The sequence below is a fragment of the Nerophis lumbriciformis genome, linkage group LG13, assembly GCF_033978685.3.
Source record: "Nerophis lumbriciformis linkage group LG13, RoL_Nlum_v2.1, whole genome shotgun sequence".
In the NCBI taxonomy this organism is placed as follows: Eukaryota; Metazoa; Chordata; class Actinopteri; order Syngnathiformes; family Syngnathidae; genus Nerophis; species Nerophis lumbriciformis.
The window spans coordinates 4,093,061-4,111,173 of NC_084560.2; the positions used below are offsets into that span (position 1 = coordinate 4,093,061).

Consider the following 18,113-nt stretch of genomic DNA (forward strand, 5'->3'; position numbering starts at 1 on the left):
CCAACCATCTATCTAACCATCCATCCATTATCCATCCATCCAACCAACCATCTAACCATCAATTCATCCATTTAACATCCGTCTATCCATCTAGCACCAACCATCCATCCATCTAACCGTCCATCCATCATCTAACATCCATCTAATCATCATACATCCATCCATCCGACATATGCCCATCTATCTAACAATCAGTACATCATCCAACATCCATTCATCCATCCCGTCCATCCAACCATCAATACATTCATCCAACCTTCTAACATTCATCCATCTGCCATCTGTCCTTTCTAACCATCCATCCATCTGTCCATCAATCTAACATCCATCTGTCCATCCATCCATCTAACCATCATCTAACCATCAATACATCTATCTAACATCTGTCATCCATCTAACATCCATCCATATAACCATCCAACTGGTGGTTGTCTCTGTTCATTCATCCATTTAACCATCTAACCATCCATCCATCTAACCATCCATCCGACATATGGCCATCTATCTAACAATCAATACATCATCTAACATTCATTCATCCATCCCATCCAACCGTCTGTCCATCAATCTAACATCCATCTGTCCATTCATCCATCTAACCATCAATACATCTATCTAACACCCGTCCATCCATCTAACATCCATCCATATAGACCATCCAACTGGTGGTTGTCTCTGTTCATTCATCCATTTAACCATCCAACCATCTATCTAACCATCCATCCATTATCCATCCATCCAACCAACCATCTAACCATCAATTCATCCATTTAACATCCGTCTATCCATCTAGCATCAACCATCCATCCATCTAACCGTCCATCCATCATCTAACATCCATCTAATCATCATACATCCATCCATCCGACATATGTCCATCTATCTAACAATCAGTACATCATCCAACATCCATTCATCCATCCCGTCCATCCAACCATCAATACTTTCATCCAACCTTCTAACATTCATCCATCTGTCATCTGTCCTTTCTAACCATCCAACCATCCAACCATCTGTCCATCAATCTAACATCCATCTGTCCATCCATCCATCTAACCATCAATATATCTATCTAACATCTGTCATCCATCTAACATTTATCCATATAACCATCCAACTGGTGGTTGTCTCTGTTCATTCATCCATTTAACCATCCAACCATCTATCTAACCATCCATCCGACATATGTCTGTCTATCTAACAATCAATACATCATCTAACATCCATTCATCCATCTAACATCCATTCATCCATCCCATCCAACCGTCTGTCCATCAATCTAACCATCCATCTGTCCATCCATCCATCTAACCATCAATACATCTATCTAACACCCGTCCATCCATCTAACATCCATCCAACTGGTGGTTGTCTCTGTTCATTCATCCATTTAACCAGCCAACCATCTATTTAACCACCCATCCATTATCCATCCATCCAACCAACCATCTAACCATCAATCCATCCATCTAACATCCGTTTATCATCTAGCATCATCCATCCAACCATCCATCCATCTAACCGTCCATCCATCATCTAACATCCATCCAATCATCATAAAACCATCCATCCGACATATGTCCATCTATCTAACAATCAGTACATCATCCAACATCCATTCATCCATCCCGTCCATCCAACCATCAATACATTCATCCAACCTTCTAACATTAATCCATCTGGCATATGTCCTTTCTAACCATCCAACCATCTGTCCATCCATCCATCTAACCATCATCTAACCATCAATACATCTATCTAACATCTGTCATCCATCTAACATCCATTCATATAACCATCCAACTGGTGGTTGTCTGTTTATTCATCCATTTAACCATCCAACCATCTATCTAACAATCAATACATCATCTAACATCCATTCATCCATCCCATCCAACCGTCTGTCCATTAATCTAACCATCCGTCTGTCCATCCATCCATCTAACCATCAATACATCTATCTAACACCCGTCCATCCATCTAACATCCATCCATATAGACCATCCAACTGGTGGTTGTCTCTGTTCATTCATCCATTTAACCATCCAACCATCTATCTAACCATCCATCCATCCAACCAACCATCTAACCATCAATCCATCCATCTAACATCCGTCTATCATCTAGCATCATCCATCCAACCATCCATCCATCATCTAACATCCATCTAATCATCATACATCCATCCAACATATGTCCATCTATCTAACAATCAGTACATCATCTAACATCCATTCATCCATCCCGTCCATCCAACCACCAGTACATCATCCAACATTCTAACATTCATCATCTGGCATCTGTCCTTTCTAACCATCCAACCATCAGTCCATCCATCCATCTAACCATCATCTAACCATCAATACATCTATCTAACATCTGTCATCCATCTAACATCCATTCATATAACCATCCAACTGGTGGTTGTCTGTTTATTCATCCATTTAACCATCCAACCATCTATCTAACAATCAATACATCATCTAACATCCATTCATCCATCCCATCCAACCGTCTGTCCATCAATCTAACCATCCATCTGTCCATCCATCCATCTAACCATCAATACATCTATCTAACACCCGTCCATCCATCTAACATCCATCCAACTGGTGGTTGTCTCTGTTCATTCATCCATTTAACCAGCCAACCATCTATTTAACCACCCATCCATTATCCATCCATCCAACCAACCATCTAACCATCAATCCATCCATCTAACATCCGTTTATCATCTAGCACCATCCATCCAACCATCCATCCATCTAACCGTCCATCCATCATCTAACATCCATCCAATCATCATAAAACCATCCATCCGACATATGTCCATCTATCTAACAATCAGTACATCATCCAACATCCATTCATCCATCCCGTCCATCCAACCATCAATACATTCATCCAACCTTCTAACATTAATCCATCTGGCATATGTCCTTTCTAACCATCCAACCATCTGTCCATCCATCCATCTAACCATCATCTAACCATCAATACATCTATCTAACATCTGTCATCCATCTAACATCCATTCATATAACCATCCAACTGGTGGTTGTCTCTGTTCATTCATCCATTTAACCAGCCAACCATCTATCTAACCATCCATCCATTATCCATCCATCCAACCAACCATCTAACCATCAATTCATCCATCTAACATCCGTCTATCCATCTAGCATCATCCATCCAACATTCCATCCATCTAATTGTCCATCCATCATCTAACATCCATCCAATCATCATCCATCCATCCATCTGACATATGCCCATCTATCTAACAATCAATACATCATCCAACATCCATTCATCCATCCAACCATCAATACATTCATCCAACCTTCTAACATTCATCCATCTGGCATCTGTCCTTTCTAACCATCCAACCATCTGTCCATCCATCCATCTAACCATCATCTAACCATCAATACATCTATCTAACATCTGTCATCCATCTAACATCCATTCATATAACCATCCAACTGGTGGTTGTCTGTTTATTCATCCATTTAACCATCCAACCATCTATCTAACAATCAATACATCATCTAACATCCATTCATCCATCCCATCCAACCGTCTGTCCATTAATCTAACCATCCGTCTGTCCATCCATCCATCTAACCATCAATACATCTATCTAACACCCGTCCATCCATCTAACATCCATCCATATAGACCATCCAACTGGTGGTTGTCTCTGTTCATTCATCCATTTAACCATCCAACCATCTATCTAACCATCCATCCATCCAACCAACCATCTAACCATCAATCCATCCATCTAACATCCGTCTATCATCTAGCATCATCCATCCAACCATCCATCCATCATCTAACATCCATCTAATCATCATACATCCATCCAACATATGTCCATCTATCTAACAATCAGTACATCATCTAACATCCATTCATCCATCCCGTCCATCCAACCACCAGTACATCATCCAACATTCTAACATTCATCATCTGGCATCTGTCCTTTCTAACCATCCAACCATCTGTCCATCAATCTAACATCCATCTGTCCATCCATCCATCTAACCATCAATACATCTATGTAACACCCGTCCATCCATCTGACATCCATCCATATAACCATCCAACTGGTGGTTGTCTGTTTATTCATCCATTTAACCATCCAACCATCTATCTAACAATCAATACATCATCTAACATCCGTTCATCCATCCCATCCAACCGTCTGTCCATTAATCTAACCATCCGTCTGTCCATCCATCCATCTAACCATCAATACATCTATCTAACACCCGTCCATCCATCTAACATCCATCCATATAGACCATCCAACTGGTGGTTGTCTCTGTTCATTCATCCATTTAACCAGCCAACCATCTATCTAACCATCCATCCATTATCCATCCATCCAACCAACCATCTAACCATCAATTCATCCATCTAACATCCGTCTATCCATCTAGCATCATCCATCCAACATTCCATCCATCTAATTGTCCATCCATCATCTAACATCCATCCAATCATCATCCATCCATCCATCTGACATATGCCCATCTATCTAACAATCAATACATCATCCAACATCCATTCATCCATCCAACCATCAATACATTCATCCAACCTTCTAACATTCATCCATCTGGCATCTGTCCTTTCTAACCATCCAACCATCTGTCCATCCATCCATCTAACCATCATCTAACCATCAATACATCTATCTAACATCTGTCATCCATCTAACATCCATTCATATAACCATCCAACTGGTGGTTGTCTGTTTATTCATCCATTTAACCATCCAACCATCTATCTAACAATCAATACATCATCTAACATCCATTCATCCATCCCATCCAACCGTCTGTCCATCAATCTAACCATCCATCAGTCCATCCATCCATCTAACCATCAATACATCTATGTAACACCTGTTCATCCATCTAACATCCATCCATATAGACCATCCAACTGGTGGTTGTCTCTGTTCATTCATCCATTTAACCAGCCAACCATCTATTTAACCATCCATCCATTATCCATCCATCCAACCAACCATCTAACCATCAATTCATCCATCTAACATCCGTCTATCCATCTAGCATCATCCATCCAACATTCCATCCATCTAACCGTCCATCCATCATCTAACATCCATCTAATCATCATACATCCATCCATCCGACATATGTCCATCTATCTAACAATCAGTACATCATCTAACATCTATTCATCCATCTCATCCATCCAACCATCAATACATTCATCCAACCTTCTAACATTCATCCATCTGGCATCTGTCCTTTCTAACCATCCAACCATCTGTCCATCAATATAACATCCATCTGTCCATCCATCCATCTAACCATCAATACATCTATCTAACATCTGTTATCCATCTAACATCCATCCATATAACCATCCAACTGGTAGTTGTCTCTGTTCATTCATCCATTTAACCATCCAACCATCTATCTAACCATCCATCCATCTAACCATCCATCCGACATATGTCCATCCATCTAACAATCAATACATCATCTAACATTCGTTCATCCATCCCATCCAACTGTCTGTCCATCAATCTAACCCTCCATCAGTCCATCCATCCATCTAACCATCAATACATCTATGTAACACCCGTTCATCCATCTAACATCCATCCATATAGACCATCCAACTGGTGGTTGTCTCTGTTCATTCATCCATTTAACCAGCCAACCATCTATTTAACCATCCATCCATTATCCATCCATCCAACCAACCATCTAACCACAAATTCATCCATCTAACATCCGTCTATCCATCTAGCATCATCCATCCAACATTCCATCCATCTAATTGTCCATCCATCATCTAACATCCATCCAATCATCATCCATCCATCCATCTGACATATGCCCATCTATCTAACAATCAATACATCATCCAACATCCATTCATCCATCCCGTCCATCCAACCATCAATACATTCATCCAACCTTCTAACATTCATCCATCTGGCATCTGTCCTTTCTAACCATCCAACCATCTGTCCATCAATCTAACATCCATCTGTCCATCCATCCATCTAACCATCATCTAACCATCAATACATCTATCTAACATCTGTCATCCATCTAACATCCATCCATATAACCATCCAACTGGTGGTTGTCTGTTCATTCATCCATTTAACCATCCAACCATCTATCTAACCATCCATCCATCTAACCTTCCATCCGACATATGTCCATCCATCTAACAATCAATACATCATCTAACATCCGTTCATCCATCCCATCCAACCGTCTGTCCATTAATCTAACCATCCGTCTGTCCATCCATCCATCTAACCATCAATACATCTATCTAACACCCGTCTATCCATCTAACATCCATCCATATAGACCATCCAACTGGTGGTTGTCTCTGTTCATTCATCCATTTAACCAGCCAACCATCTATCTAACCATCCATCCATTATCCATCCATCCAACCAACCATCTAACCATCAAATCATCCATCTAACATCCGTCTATCCATCTAGCATCATCCATCCAACCATCCATCCATGTAACCGTCCATCCATCATCTAACATCCATCTAATCATTATACATCCATCCATCCGACATATGTCCATCTATCTAACAATCAGTACATCATCTAACATCCATTCATCCATCCTGTCCATCCAACCATCAATACATTCATCCAACCTTCTAACATTCATCCATCTGGCATCTGTCCTTTCTAACATCCAACCATCTGTCCATCAATCTAACATCCATCTGTCCATCCATCCATCTAACCAGCATCTAACCATCAATACATCTATCTAACATCTGTCATCCATCTAACATCCATCCATATAACCATCCAACTGGTGGTTGTCTGTTTATTCATCCATTTAACCATCCAACCATCTATCTAACCATCCATCCATCTAACCATCCATCCGACATATGTCTGTTTATCTAACAATCAATACATCATCTAACATCCATTCATCCATCCCATCCATCTGTCCATCCATCCATCTAACCATCAATACATCTATCTAACATCTGTCATCCATCTACCATCCATCCATATAACCATCCAACTGGTAGTTGTCTCTGTTCATTCATCCATTTAACCATCTAACCATCCATCCATCTAACCATCCATCCGACATGTCCATCTATCTAACAATCAATACATCATCTAACATCCATTCATCCATCCCGTCCATCCAACCATCAATACATTCATCCAACCTTCTAACATTCATCCATCTGGCAGCTGTCCTTTCTAACCATCCAAACATCTGTCCATCAATCTAACATCCATCTGTCCATCCATCCATCTAACCATCATCTAACCATCAATACATCTATCTAACATCTGTCATCCATCTAACATCCATTCATATAACCATCCAACTGGTGGTTGTCTATGTTCATTCATCCATTTAACCATCTAACCATCCATCCATCTAACCATCCATCCGACATATGTCTGTCTATCTAACAATCAATACATCATCTAACATCCATTCATCCATCCCATCCAACCGTCTGTCCATTAATCTAACCATCCGTCTGTCCATCCATCCATCTAACCATCAATACATCTATCTAACACCCGTCCATCCATCTAACATCCATCCAACTGGTGGTTGTCTCTGTTCATTCATCCATTTAACCAGCCAACCATCTATCTAACCATCCATCCATTATCCATCATCCAACCAACCATCTAACCATCAATTCATCCATTTAACATCCGTCTATCCATCTAGCATCAACCATCCATCCATCTAACCGTCCATCCATCATCTAACATCCATCTAATCATCATACATCCATCCATCTGACATATGTCCATCTATCTAACAATCAGTACATCATCCAACATCCATTCATCCATCCCGTCCATCCAACCATCAATACATTCATCCAACCTTCTAACATTCATCCATCTGCCATCTGTCCTCTCTAACCGTCCATCCATCTGTCCATCCATCCATCTAACCATCATCTAACCATCAATACATCTATCTAACATCTGTCATCCATCTAACATCCATCCATATAACCATCCAACTGGTGGTTGTCTCTGTTCATTCATCCATTTAACCATCCAACCATCTATCTAACCATCCATCCATCTAACCATCCATCCAACATATGTCCATCCATCTAACAATCAATACATCATCTAACATCCGTTCATCCATCCCATCCAACCGTCTGTCCATTAATCTAACCATCCGTCTGTCCATCCATCCTTCTAACCATCAATACATCTATCTAACACCCGTCCATCCATCTAACATCCATCCATATAGACCATCCAACTGGTGGTTGTCTCTGTTCATTCATCCATTTAACCAGCCAACCATCTATCTAACCATCCATCCATTATCCATCCATCCAACCAACCATCTAACCATCAAATCATCCATCTAACATCCGTCTATCCATCTAGCATCATCCATCCAACCATCCATCCATCTAACCATCCATCCATCATCTAACATCCATCCAACCATCCATCCATCTAACCGTCCATCCATCATCTAACATCCATCTAATCATTATACATCCATCTATCTGACATATGCCCATCTATCTAACAATCATCCATCCCGTCCATCTAACCATCAATACATTCATCCAACCTTCTAACATTCATCCATCTGTCCATCCATTCATCTAACCATCAATACATCTAACATCCGTCCGTCCATCTAACATCCATCCATATAACCATCTAACTAACCATCCGTCTATCCAATCATCTAACCATCCATCCATCTATCAAACATATGTCCGTCTATCTAACATCAATGCATCATCTAACCGTCCATCCATCATCTAACATCCATCCAACCATCCATCCATCTAACCGTCCATCCATCATCTAACATCCATCTAATCATTATACATCCATCTATCTGACATATGCCCATCTATCTAACAATCAATACATCATCTAACATCCATTCATCCATCCCGTCCATCTAACCATCAAAAATTCATCCAACCTTCTAACATTCATCCATCTGTCCATCCATTCATCTAACCATCAATACATCTAACATCCGTCCGTCCATCTAACATCCATCCATATAACCATCTAACTAACCATCCGTCTATCCAATCATCTAACCATCCATCCATCTATCAAACATATGTCCGTCTATCTAACATCAATGCATCATCTAACCGTCCATCCATCATCTAACATCCATCCAACCATCCATCCATCTAACCGTCCATCCATCATCTAACATCCATCTAATCATTATACATCCATCTATCTGACATATGCCCATCTATCTAACAATCAGTACATCATCCAACATCCATTCATCCATCCCGTCCATCCAACCATCAATACATTCATCCAACCTTCTAACATTCATCCATCTGTCCATCCATTCATCTAACCATCAATACATCTAACATCCGTCCGTCCATCTAACATCCATCCATATAACCATCTAACTAACCATCCGTCTATCCAATCATCTAACCATCCATCCATCTATCAAACATATGTCCGTCTATCTAACATCAATGCATCATCTAACCGTCCATCCATCATCTAACATCCATCCAACCATCCATCCATCTAACCGTCCATCCATCATCTAACATCCATCTAATCATTATACATCCATCTATCTGACATATGCCCATCTATCTAACAATCAATACATCATCTAACATCCATTCATCCATCCCGTCCATCTAACCATCAATACATTCATCCAACCTTCTAACATTCATCCATCTGTCCATCCATTCATCTAACCATCAATACATCTAACATCCGTCCGTCCATCTAACATCCATCCATATAACCATCTAACTAACCATCCGTCTATCCAATCATCTAACCATCCATCCATCTATCCAACATATGTCCGTCTATCTAACATCAATGCATCATCTAACATCCATTCATCCATCCCGTCCATCCAACCACCAGTACATCATCCAACATTCTAACATTCATCATCTCTCATCTGTCCTTTCTAACCATCCAATCATCTGTCCATCAATCTAACATCCATCTGTCCATCCATCCATCTAACCATCATCTAACCATCAATACATCTATCTAACATCTGTCATCCATCTAACATCCATTCATATAACCATCCAACTGGTGGTTGTCTGTTTATTCATCCATTTAACCATCCAACATCTCTCTAACCATCCATCCATCTAACCATCCATCCGACATATGTCTGTTTATCTAACAATCAATACATCATCTAACATCCATTCATCCATCCCATCCAACCGTCCATCAATACATTCATCCAACCTTCTAACATTCATCCATCTGGCATCTGTCCTTTCTAACCATCCAACCATCTGTCCATCCATCCATCTAACCATCATCTAACCATCAATACATCTATCTAACATCTGTCATCCATCTAACATCCATTCATATAACCATCCAACTGGTGGTTGTCTGTTTATTCATCCATTTAACCATCCAACCATCTATCTAACAATCAATACATCATCTAACATCCATTCATCCATCCCATCCAACCGTCTGTCCATCAATCTAACCATCCATCTGTCCATCCATCCATCTAACCATCAATACATCTATCTAACACCCGTCCATCCATCTAACATCCATCCATATAGACCATCCAACTGGTGGTTGTCTCTGTTTATTCATCCATTTAACCAGCCAACCATCTATCTAACCATCCATCCATTATCCATCCATCCAACCAACCATCTAACCAACCATCTAACCATCAATCCATCCATCTAACATCCGTCTATCATCTAGCATCATCCATCCAACCATCCATCCATCTAACCATCCATCCATCATCTAACATCCATCTAATCATCATACATCCATCCATCCGACATATGTCCATCTATCTAACAATCAGTACATCATCCAACATCCATTCATCCATCCCGTTCATCCAACCATCAATACATTCATCCAACCTTCTAACATTCATCCATCTGGCATCTGTCCTTTCTAACCATCCAACCATATGTCCATCCATCCATCTAACCATCATCTAACCATCAATACATCTATCTAACATCTGTCATCCATCTAACATCCATTCATATAACCATCCAACTGGTGGTTGTCTGTTTATTCATCCATTTAACCATCCAACCATCTATCTAACAATCAATACATCATCTAACATCCGTTCATCCATCCCATCCAACCGTCTGTCCATCAATCTAACCATCCATCTGTCCATCCATCCATCTAACCATCAATACATCTATCTAACACCCGTCCATCCATCTAACATCCATCCATATAGACCATCCAACTGGTGGTTGTCTCTGTTCATTCATCCATTTAACCAGCCAACCATCTATCTAACCATCCATCCATCCAACCAACCATCTAACCATCAATTCATCCATCTAACATCCGTCTATCCATCTAGCATCATCCATCCAACCATCCATCCATCTAACCGTCCATCCATCATCTAACATCCATCTAATCATTATACATCCATCTATCTGACATATGCCCATCTATCTAACAATCAGTACATCATCTAACATCCATTCATCCATCCCGTCCATCCAACCATCAATACATTCATCCAACCTTCTAACATTCATCCATCTGGCATCTGTCCTTTCTAACCATCCAACCATCTGTCCATCAATCTAACATCCATCTGTCCATCCATCCATCTAACCATCATCTAACCATCAATACATCTATCTAACATCTGTCATCCATCTAACATCCATCCATATAACCATCCAACTGGTGGTTGTCTGTTCATTCATCCATTTAACCATCCAACCATCTATCTAACCATCCATCCATCTAACCATCTATCCGACATATGTCCATCCATCTAACAATCAATACATCATCTAACATCCGTTCATCCATCCCATCCAACTGTCTGTCCATCAATCTAACCATCCATCTGTCCATCCATCCATCTAACCATCAATACATCTATGTAACACCCGTTCATCCATCTAACATCCATCCATATAGACCATCCAACTGGTGGTTGTCTCTGTTCATTCATCCATTTAACCAGCCAACCATCTATTTAACCATCCATCCATTATCCATCCATCCAACCAACCATCTAACCATCAATTCATCCATCTAACATCCGTCTATCCATCTAGCATCATCCATCCAACATTCCATCCATCTAATTGTCCATCCATCATCTAACATCCATCCAACCATCCATCCATCTAACCGTCCATCCATCATCTAACATCCATCTAATCATTATACATCCATCTATCTGACATATGCCCATCTATCTAACAATCAATACATCATCTAACATCCATTCATCCATCCCGTCCATCTAACCATCAATACATTCATCCAACCTTTTAACATTCATCCATCTGTCCATCCATTCATCTAACCATCAATACATCTAACATCCGTCCGTCCATCTAACATCCATCCATATAACCATCTAACTAACCATCCGTCTATCCAATCATCTAACCATCCATCCATCTATCAAACATATGTCCGTCTATCTAACATCAATGCATCATCTAACCGTCCATCCATCATCCAACATCCATCCAACCATCCATCCATCTAACCGTCCATCCATCATCTAACATCCATCTAATCATTATACATCCATCTATCTGACATATGCCCATCTATCTAACCATCAGTACATCATCTAACATCCATTCATCCATCCCGTCCATCTAACCATCAATACATTCATCCAACCTTCTAACATTCATCCATATGTCCATCCATTCATCTAACCATCAATACATCTAACATCCGTCCGTCCATCTAACATCCATCCATATAACCATCTAACTAACCATCCGTCTATCCAATCATCTAACCATCCATCCATCTATCAAACATATGTCCGTCTATCTAACATCAATGCATCATCTAACCGTCCATCCATCATCTAACATCCATCCAACCATCCATCCATCTAACCGTCCATCCATCATCTAACATCCATCTAATCATTATACATCCATCTATCTGACATATGTCCATCTATCTAACAATCAGTACATCATCTAACATCCATTCATCCATCCCGTCCATCTAACCATCAATACATTCATCCAACCTTCTAACATTCATCCATCTGTCCATCCATTCATCTAACCATCAATACATCTAACATCCGTCCGTCCATCTAACATCCATCCATATAACCATCTAACTAACCATCCGTCTATCCAATCATCTAACCATCCATCCATCGATCAAACATATGTCCGTCTATCTAACATCAATGCATCATCTAACCGTCCATCCATCATCTAACATCCATCCAACCATCCATCCATCTAACCGTCCATCCATCATCTAACATCCATCTAATCATTATACATCCATCTATCTGACATATGCCCATCTATCTAACCATCAGTACATCATCTAACATCCATTCATCCATCCCGTCCATCTAACCATCAATACATTCATCCAACCTTCTAACATTCATCCATATGTCCATCCATTCATCTAACCATCAATACATCTAACATCCGTCCGTCCATCTAACATCCATCCATATAACCATCTAACTAACCATCCGTCTATCCAATCATCTAACCATCCATCCATCTATCAAACATATGTCCGTCTATCTAACATCAATGCATCATCTAACCGTCCATCCATCATCTAACATCCATCCAACCATCCATCCATCTAACCGTCCATCCATCATCTAACATCCATCTAATCATTATACATCCATCTATCTGACATATGTCTGTCTATCTAACAATCAGTACATCATCTAACATCCATTCATCCATCCCGTCCATCTAGCCATCAATGCATTCATCCAACCTTCTAACATTCATCCATCTGTCCATCCATTCATCTAACCATCAATACATCTAACATCCGTCCGTCCATCTAACATCCATCCATATAACCATCTAACTAACCATCCGTCTATCCAATCATCTAACCATCCATCCATCTATCCAACATATGTCCGTCTATCTAACATCAATGCATCATCTAACATCCATTCATCCATCCCGTCCATCCAACCATCAATACATCCATCCAGTGGTCAGTGGTTAGGGCCTTGCATGGCAGCTCCCGCCATCAGTGTGTGAATGTGTGTGTGTGAATGGGTGAATGTGGAACCAGTGTCAAAGCGCTTTGAGTACCTTGAAGGTAGAAAAGCGCTATACAAGTATAACACATTTACCATTTGTGTTGATAATGTTGATGTCTGTGTGAGGGTGAGGCCCCTCTGATTGGATCAAGCACCCTATGGCCATGTGGAAGATGTTCTCTCATTGTGTTTCCAAATGCTGATATTTGTGAGAGGGTGAGGCACATGTTTGACCCACGTCTGATTAGATCGAGCACCTTGTGAAAGATGTTCTCTCATTGTGGTTCCAAATGACGGATTCCAGTAGTTCCCTGAACAACACCTATTATTATCTTTGTTAACAATGTTATTGCTTGCCTTGTACTATTTCAAACGTTTTTGGCCCTTTAGTCCAGGGTGTAGCCCCCCCCTCAGCTGGAATAGACACTAGTAGTAGTGACGTGAGAATTAGGCATTGTCGTGTAAATGACGGTGTTTAACGACTGTGGGCTCCAGAGCAAGGCTAATGAGAACCCCTTAGTAGAGGTGCCTAAGTCCAGCCAGTAAGCTTCCATTGCTTAGATTCCTCTGGACCTCCACTTGAGACTTCACCGGGCTATAATTCGGGGCTACGATTCTGAAAAACCTCACTCATCTGTGGTGGTGCTTACTAAGTGATCTGCTTGTTCGAGGGTCAGTAAGAGGATGCACCTGGGGATAGGTTGATAGGCAACACTAAATGGTCCCTAGTGTGTGAATGTTGTCTGTCTATCTGTGTTGGCCCTGTGATGAGGTGGCGACTTGTCCAGGGTGCACCCCCTGAGACCCCCAAAAGGGACAAGCGGTAGAAAATGGATGGATGGAACTCACTGGACTCAAAGAGAGACAGCTTTGTCGTCTCAGAAAGAACTCATGCAGACATGTCCTCAGGCCGGTGTGTGGAAACATGTCTTGTGACTGGTTTTTAGTTGGACTTTCTATGGCCTGGAGGACAACACACTCCATTCGATCAATCCCACTGGGGAGGACTAGAATTCTAAAAATAAAAAAAAACATGTTTTATTGCGTTTGTTGCCTCCAAGCAAGCATTCTTAGTGTTATTTATTTTCCTCCACAGGGTGTCAACCAAGAGCAAAGCCCCCAGCCCGCCGGCACTGAAGAGTCTGGATTCCTCAGGTTTCTCCCAGTGGTATCCAGGAAACCTGGCATTCACCATGGACCACAAGGAGAATCTCATCGATAAGGACCTTTCTCTCGTTGTGGTTTTGCCGGACGGGGTGGAAAAGATGACCACGGTTCACGGCAGGTACACAAGAAGCCTCCTCAAGCCTCTAGAACAGGGGTGCTCAATACGTCGATCGCGATCTACCAGTCGATCGCAAAGGTAGTATTGGTAGATCGCATTACATTATTTAAAAAAAAAAAAAAAAAAAAAAAAAAAGATTTTTTTTTTTTTTTTTTTTGTGTCCTGTCCAGCTTCTCAGGCAAATCATATAGTTGATGTAGATGCCCATGTCGGCTGTTCAGATTTACTTTACAAAAGAGAAGTGTAGGATACTTCTCTTGTTGCCTTATTTGTATTTGACTTTATTAAATGTATTTATATTATCATTTAGTGCAGCCGGGCCGGAGCAGGAGGGGATAGAAAGAGAAAAAAAAAGACAGAGGGGGAAATTGTGGGGACAAGAGGGGGATTAGACAGAGAGACAAAAACAACAACAGCAAATAACAACAACAACAACAATAGAGCAACATCAGTACAAATATGATGGTAAAAGTAATAGCAAATAAGCAGTTAGCGAAAAATAAAAAATAATACAGAAATGACAATGAGCATTATTACACTACAAATGGATCAATACAAATACCAATAGAAATAGCGCTATTGATAATGAACGATACCAATAATTTACCTTTATTATCAACAATACAGTTGTTTAAATGCAACAATACATATACGTAATGATAACTTGAGATACGAAAGAATGCAGAAAAATGGAGGGGGAGAAAGAGAAGCAACCTACATTAACCTTGTAGATTGTTATAGTCATAATAGGTTAAGCTTTGTCAGTGTGCCGTGTGTTACACCCAGTTTACCCTAGGGCAGGGGTGCTCATTACGTCGATCGCGAGCTACCGGTCGATCTCGGAGGGTGTGTCAGTCGATCACCAGCCAGGCATTAAAAAAATAGTCCTAAAAATGAGCGATCATAAATCTTCACAATGACGTCATTTTCGTCACTTGATTGACATTCACGGCACCCGAGGGTCTTCTGAGATGACGCTGGCTGCTGCCAGCTCATTAAAATGACCGACTGGAAGGCGAGAAACACTTTATTTCAACAGACTCTGGCGCCGTACCTGTCGTCAAAACTCCAAAGACCGACTGCACAGTTGCACAGTTGCGCTAACAAAATAGGAGTCTCAGAAAGCTGGCGTGCACAAGCTAGCAAGCTACAGAGTTTGCCGACAATGTATTTCTTGTAAAGTGTATACAAAGGAGTACGGAAGCTGGACAAATAAGATGCCAAAAACCAACCACTTTCATGTGGTATTGGACAGAAAGGAGGACTTTTTTTCTCCTCCATTCGAAAATGCGGACCTTATCAGCACCACTGTCTGATTCCTATCAATGCAAGTCATCACAATCAGGTAATACACCAACTTATATTCTTGTCTTCATGAAAGAAAGGACTCTATATGTGTTAAACATGCTTGTATTATCTTTAAACACCTTTAACTTGTTAACAATATTAACTATATGTGTTAAACATGCTTGTATTATCTTTAAACACCTTTAACTTGTTAACAATATTAACTATATGTGTTAAACATGCTTTCATTATCTTTAAACACCTTTAACTTGTTAACAATATTAACTATATGTATTTAACATACTTGTATTATCATTAAACACCTTTAATTTTTTAACAATATTAACTACATGTGTTAAACATGCTTGCATTATCATTAAACACCTCTAACTTGTTAACAAAAACATATATTTCATAAATAAGTAAATATAAATGATATATATGAATGAGGTAGATCCCCACGACTTGATCAATTGAAAAGTAGCTCGCCTGCAGAAAAAGTGTGAGCACCCCTGATCTAGAACCTTCAAGGATGTGCTATGTTGGTGGTAAAGTTGCCTTTGCTAGGTCATATTACAAACCCCGTTTCCATATGAGTTGGGAAATTGTGTTAGATGTAAATATAAACGGAATACAATGATTTGAAAATCATTTTCAAGCCATATTCAGTTGAATATGCTACAAAGACAACATATTTGATGTTCAAACTCATAAACTTTGCAAATAATAATCAACTTAGAATTTCATGGCTGCAACACGTGCCAAAGTAGTTGGGAAAGGGCATGTTCACCACTGTGTTACATGGCCTTTCCTTTTAACAACACTCAGTAAAGGTTTGGGAAGTGAGGAGACACATTTTTGAAGCTTCTCAGGTGGAATTCTTTCCCATTCTTGCTTGATGTACAGCTTAAGTTGTTCAACAGTCCGGGGGTCTCCGTTGTGCTATTTTAGGCTTCATAATGCGTCACACATTTTCAATGACTGGACTACAGGCAGGCCAGTCTAGTACCCGCACTCTTTTACTATGAAGCCACGTTGATGTAACACGTGGCTTGGCATTGTCTTGCTGAAATAAGCAGGGGCGTCCATGGTAACATTGCTATGTTGCTCCAAAAGCTGTATGTACCTTTCAGCATTAACGGCGCCTTCACAGATGTGTAAGTTACCCACGTCTTGGGCACTAATACACCCCCATACCATCACACATGCTGCCTTTTACACTTTGCGCCTAGAACAATCCGGATGGTTCTTTTCCTCTTTGGTCCGGAGGACACGACGTCCACAGTTTACCAAAAACAATTTGAAATGTGGACTCGTCAGACCACAGAACACTTTTCCACTTTGTATCAGTCCATCTTAGACGAGCTCAGGCCCAGCGAAGCCGACGGCGTTTCTGGGTGTTGTTGATATACGGTTTTCGCTTGCATAGGAGAGTTTTAACTTGC

The 18,113-nt window shown here is 40.4% G+C and overlaps 1 protein-coding gene across 4 annotated transcripts in view; it reads left to right on the forward strand.

The window, feature by feature from the left end:
* Nucleotides 1-18,113, forward strand: part of LOC133613889 (cordon-bleu protein-like 1) — a 182,162-nt gene that overhangs the window by 76,938 nt on the left and 87,111 nt on the right. For all 4 annotated transcript variants that reach the window (XM_061971770.2, XM_061971771.2, XM_072914422.1 and 1 more), the window contains exon 2: nucleotides 15,193-15,381. In XM_061971770.2, coding sequence (XP_061827754.1) covers nucleotides 15,193-15,381 — 189 coding nt within the window. The remainder of the gene's footprint in view (nucleotides 1-15,192; nucleotides 15,382-18,113) is intronic.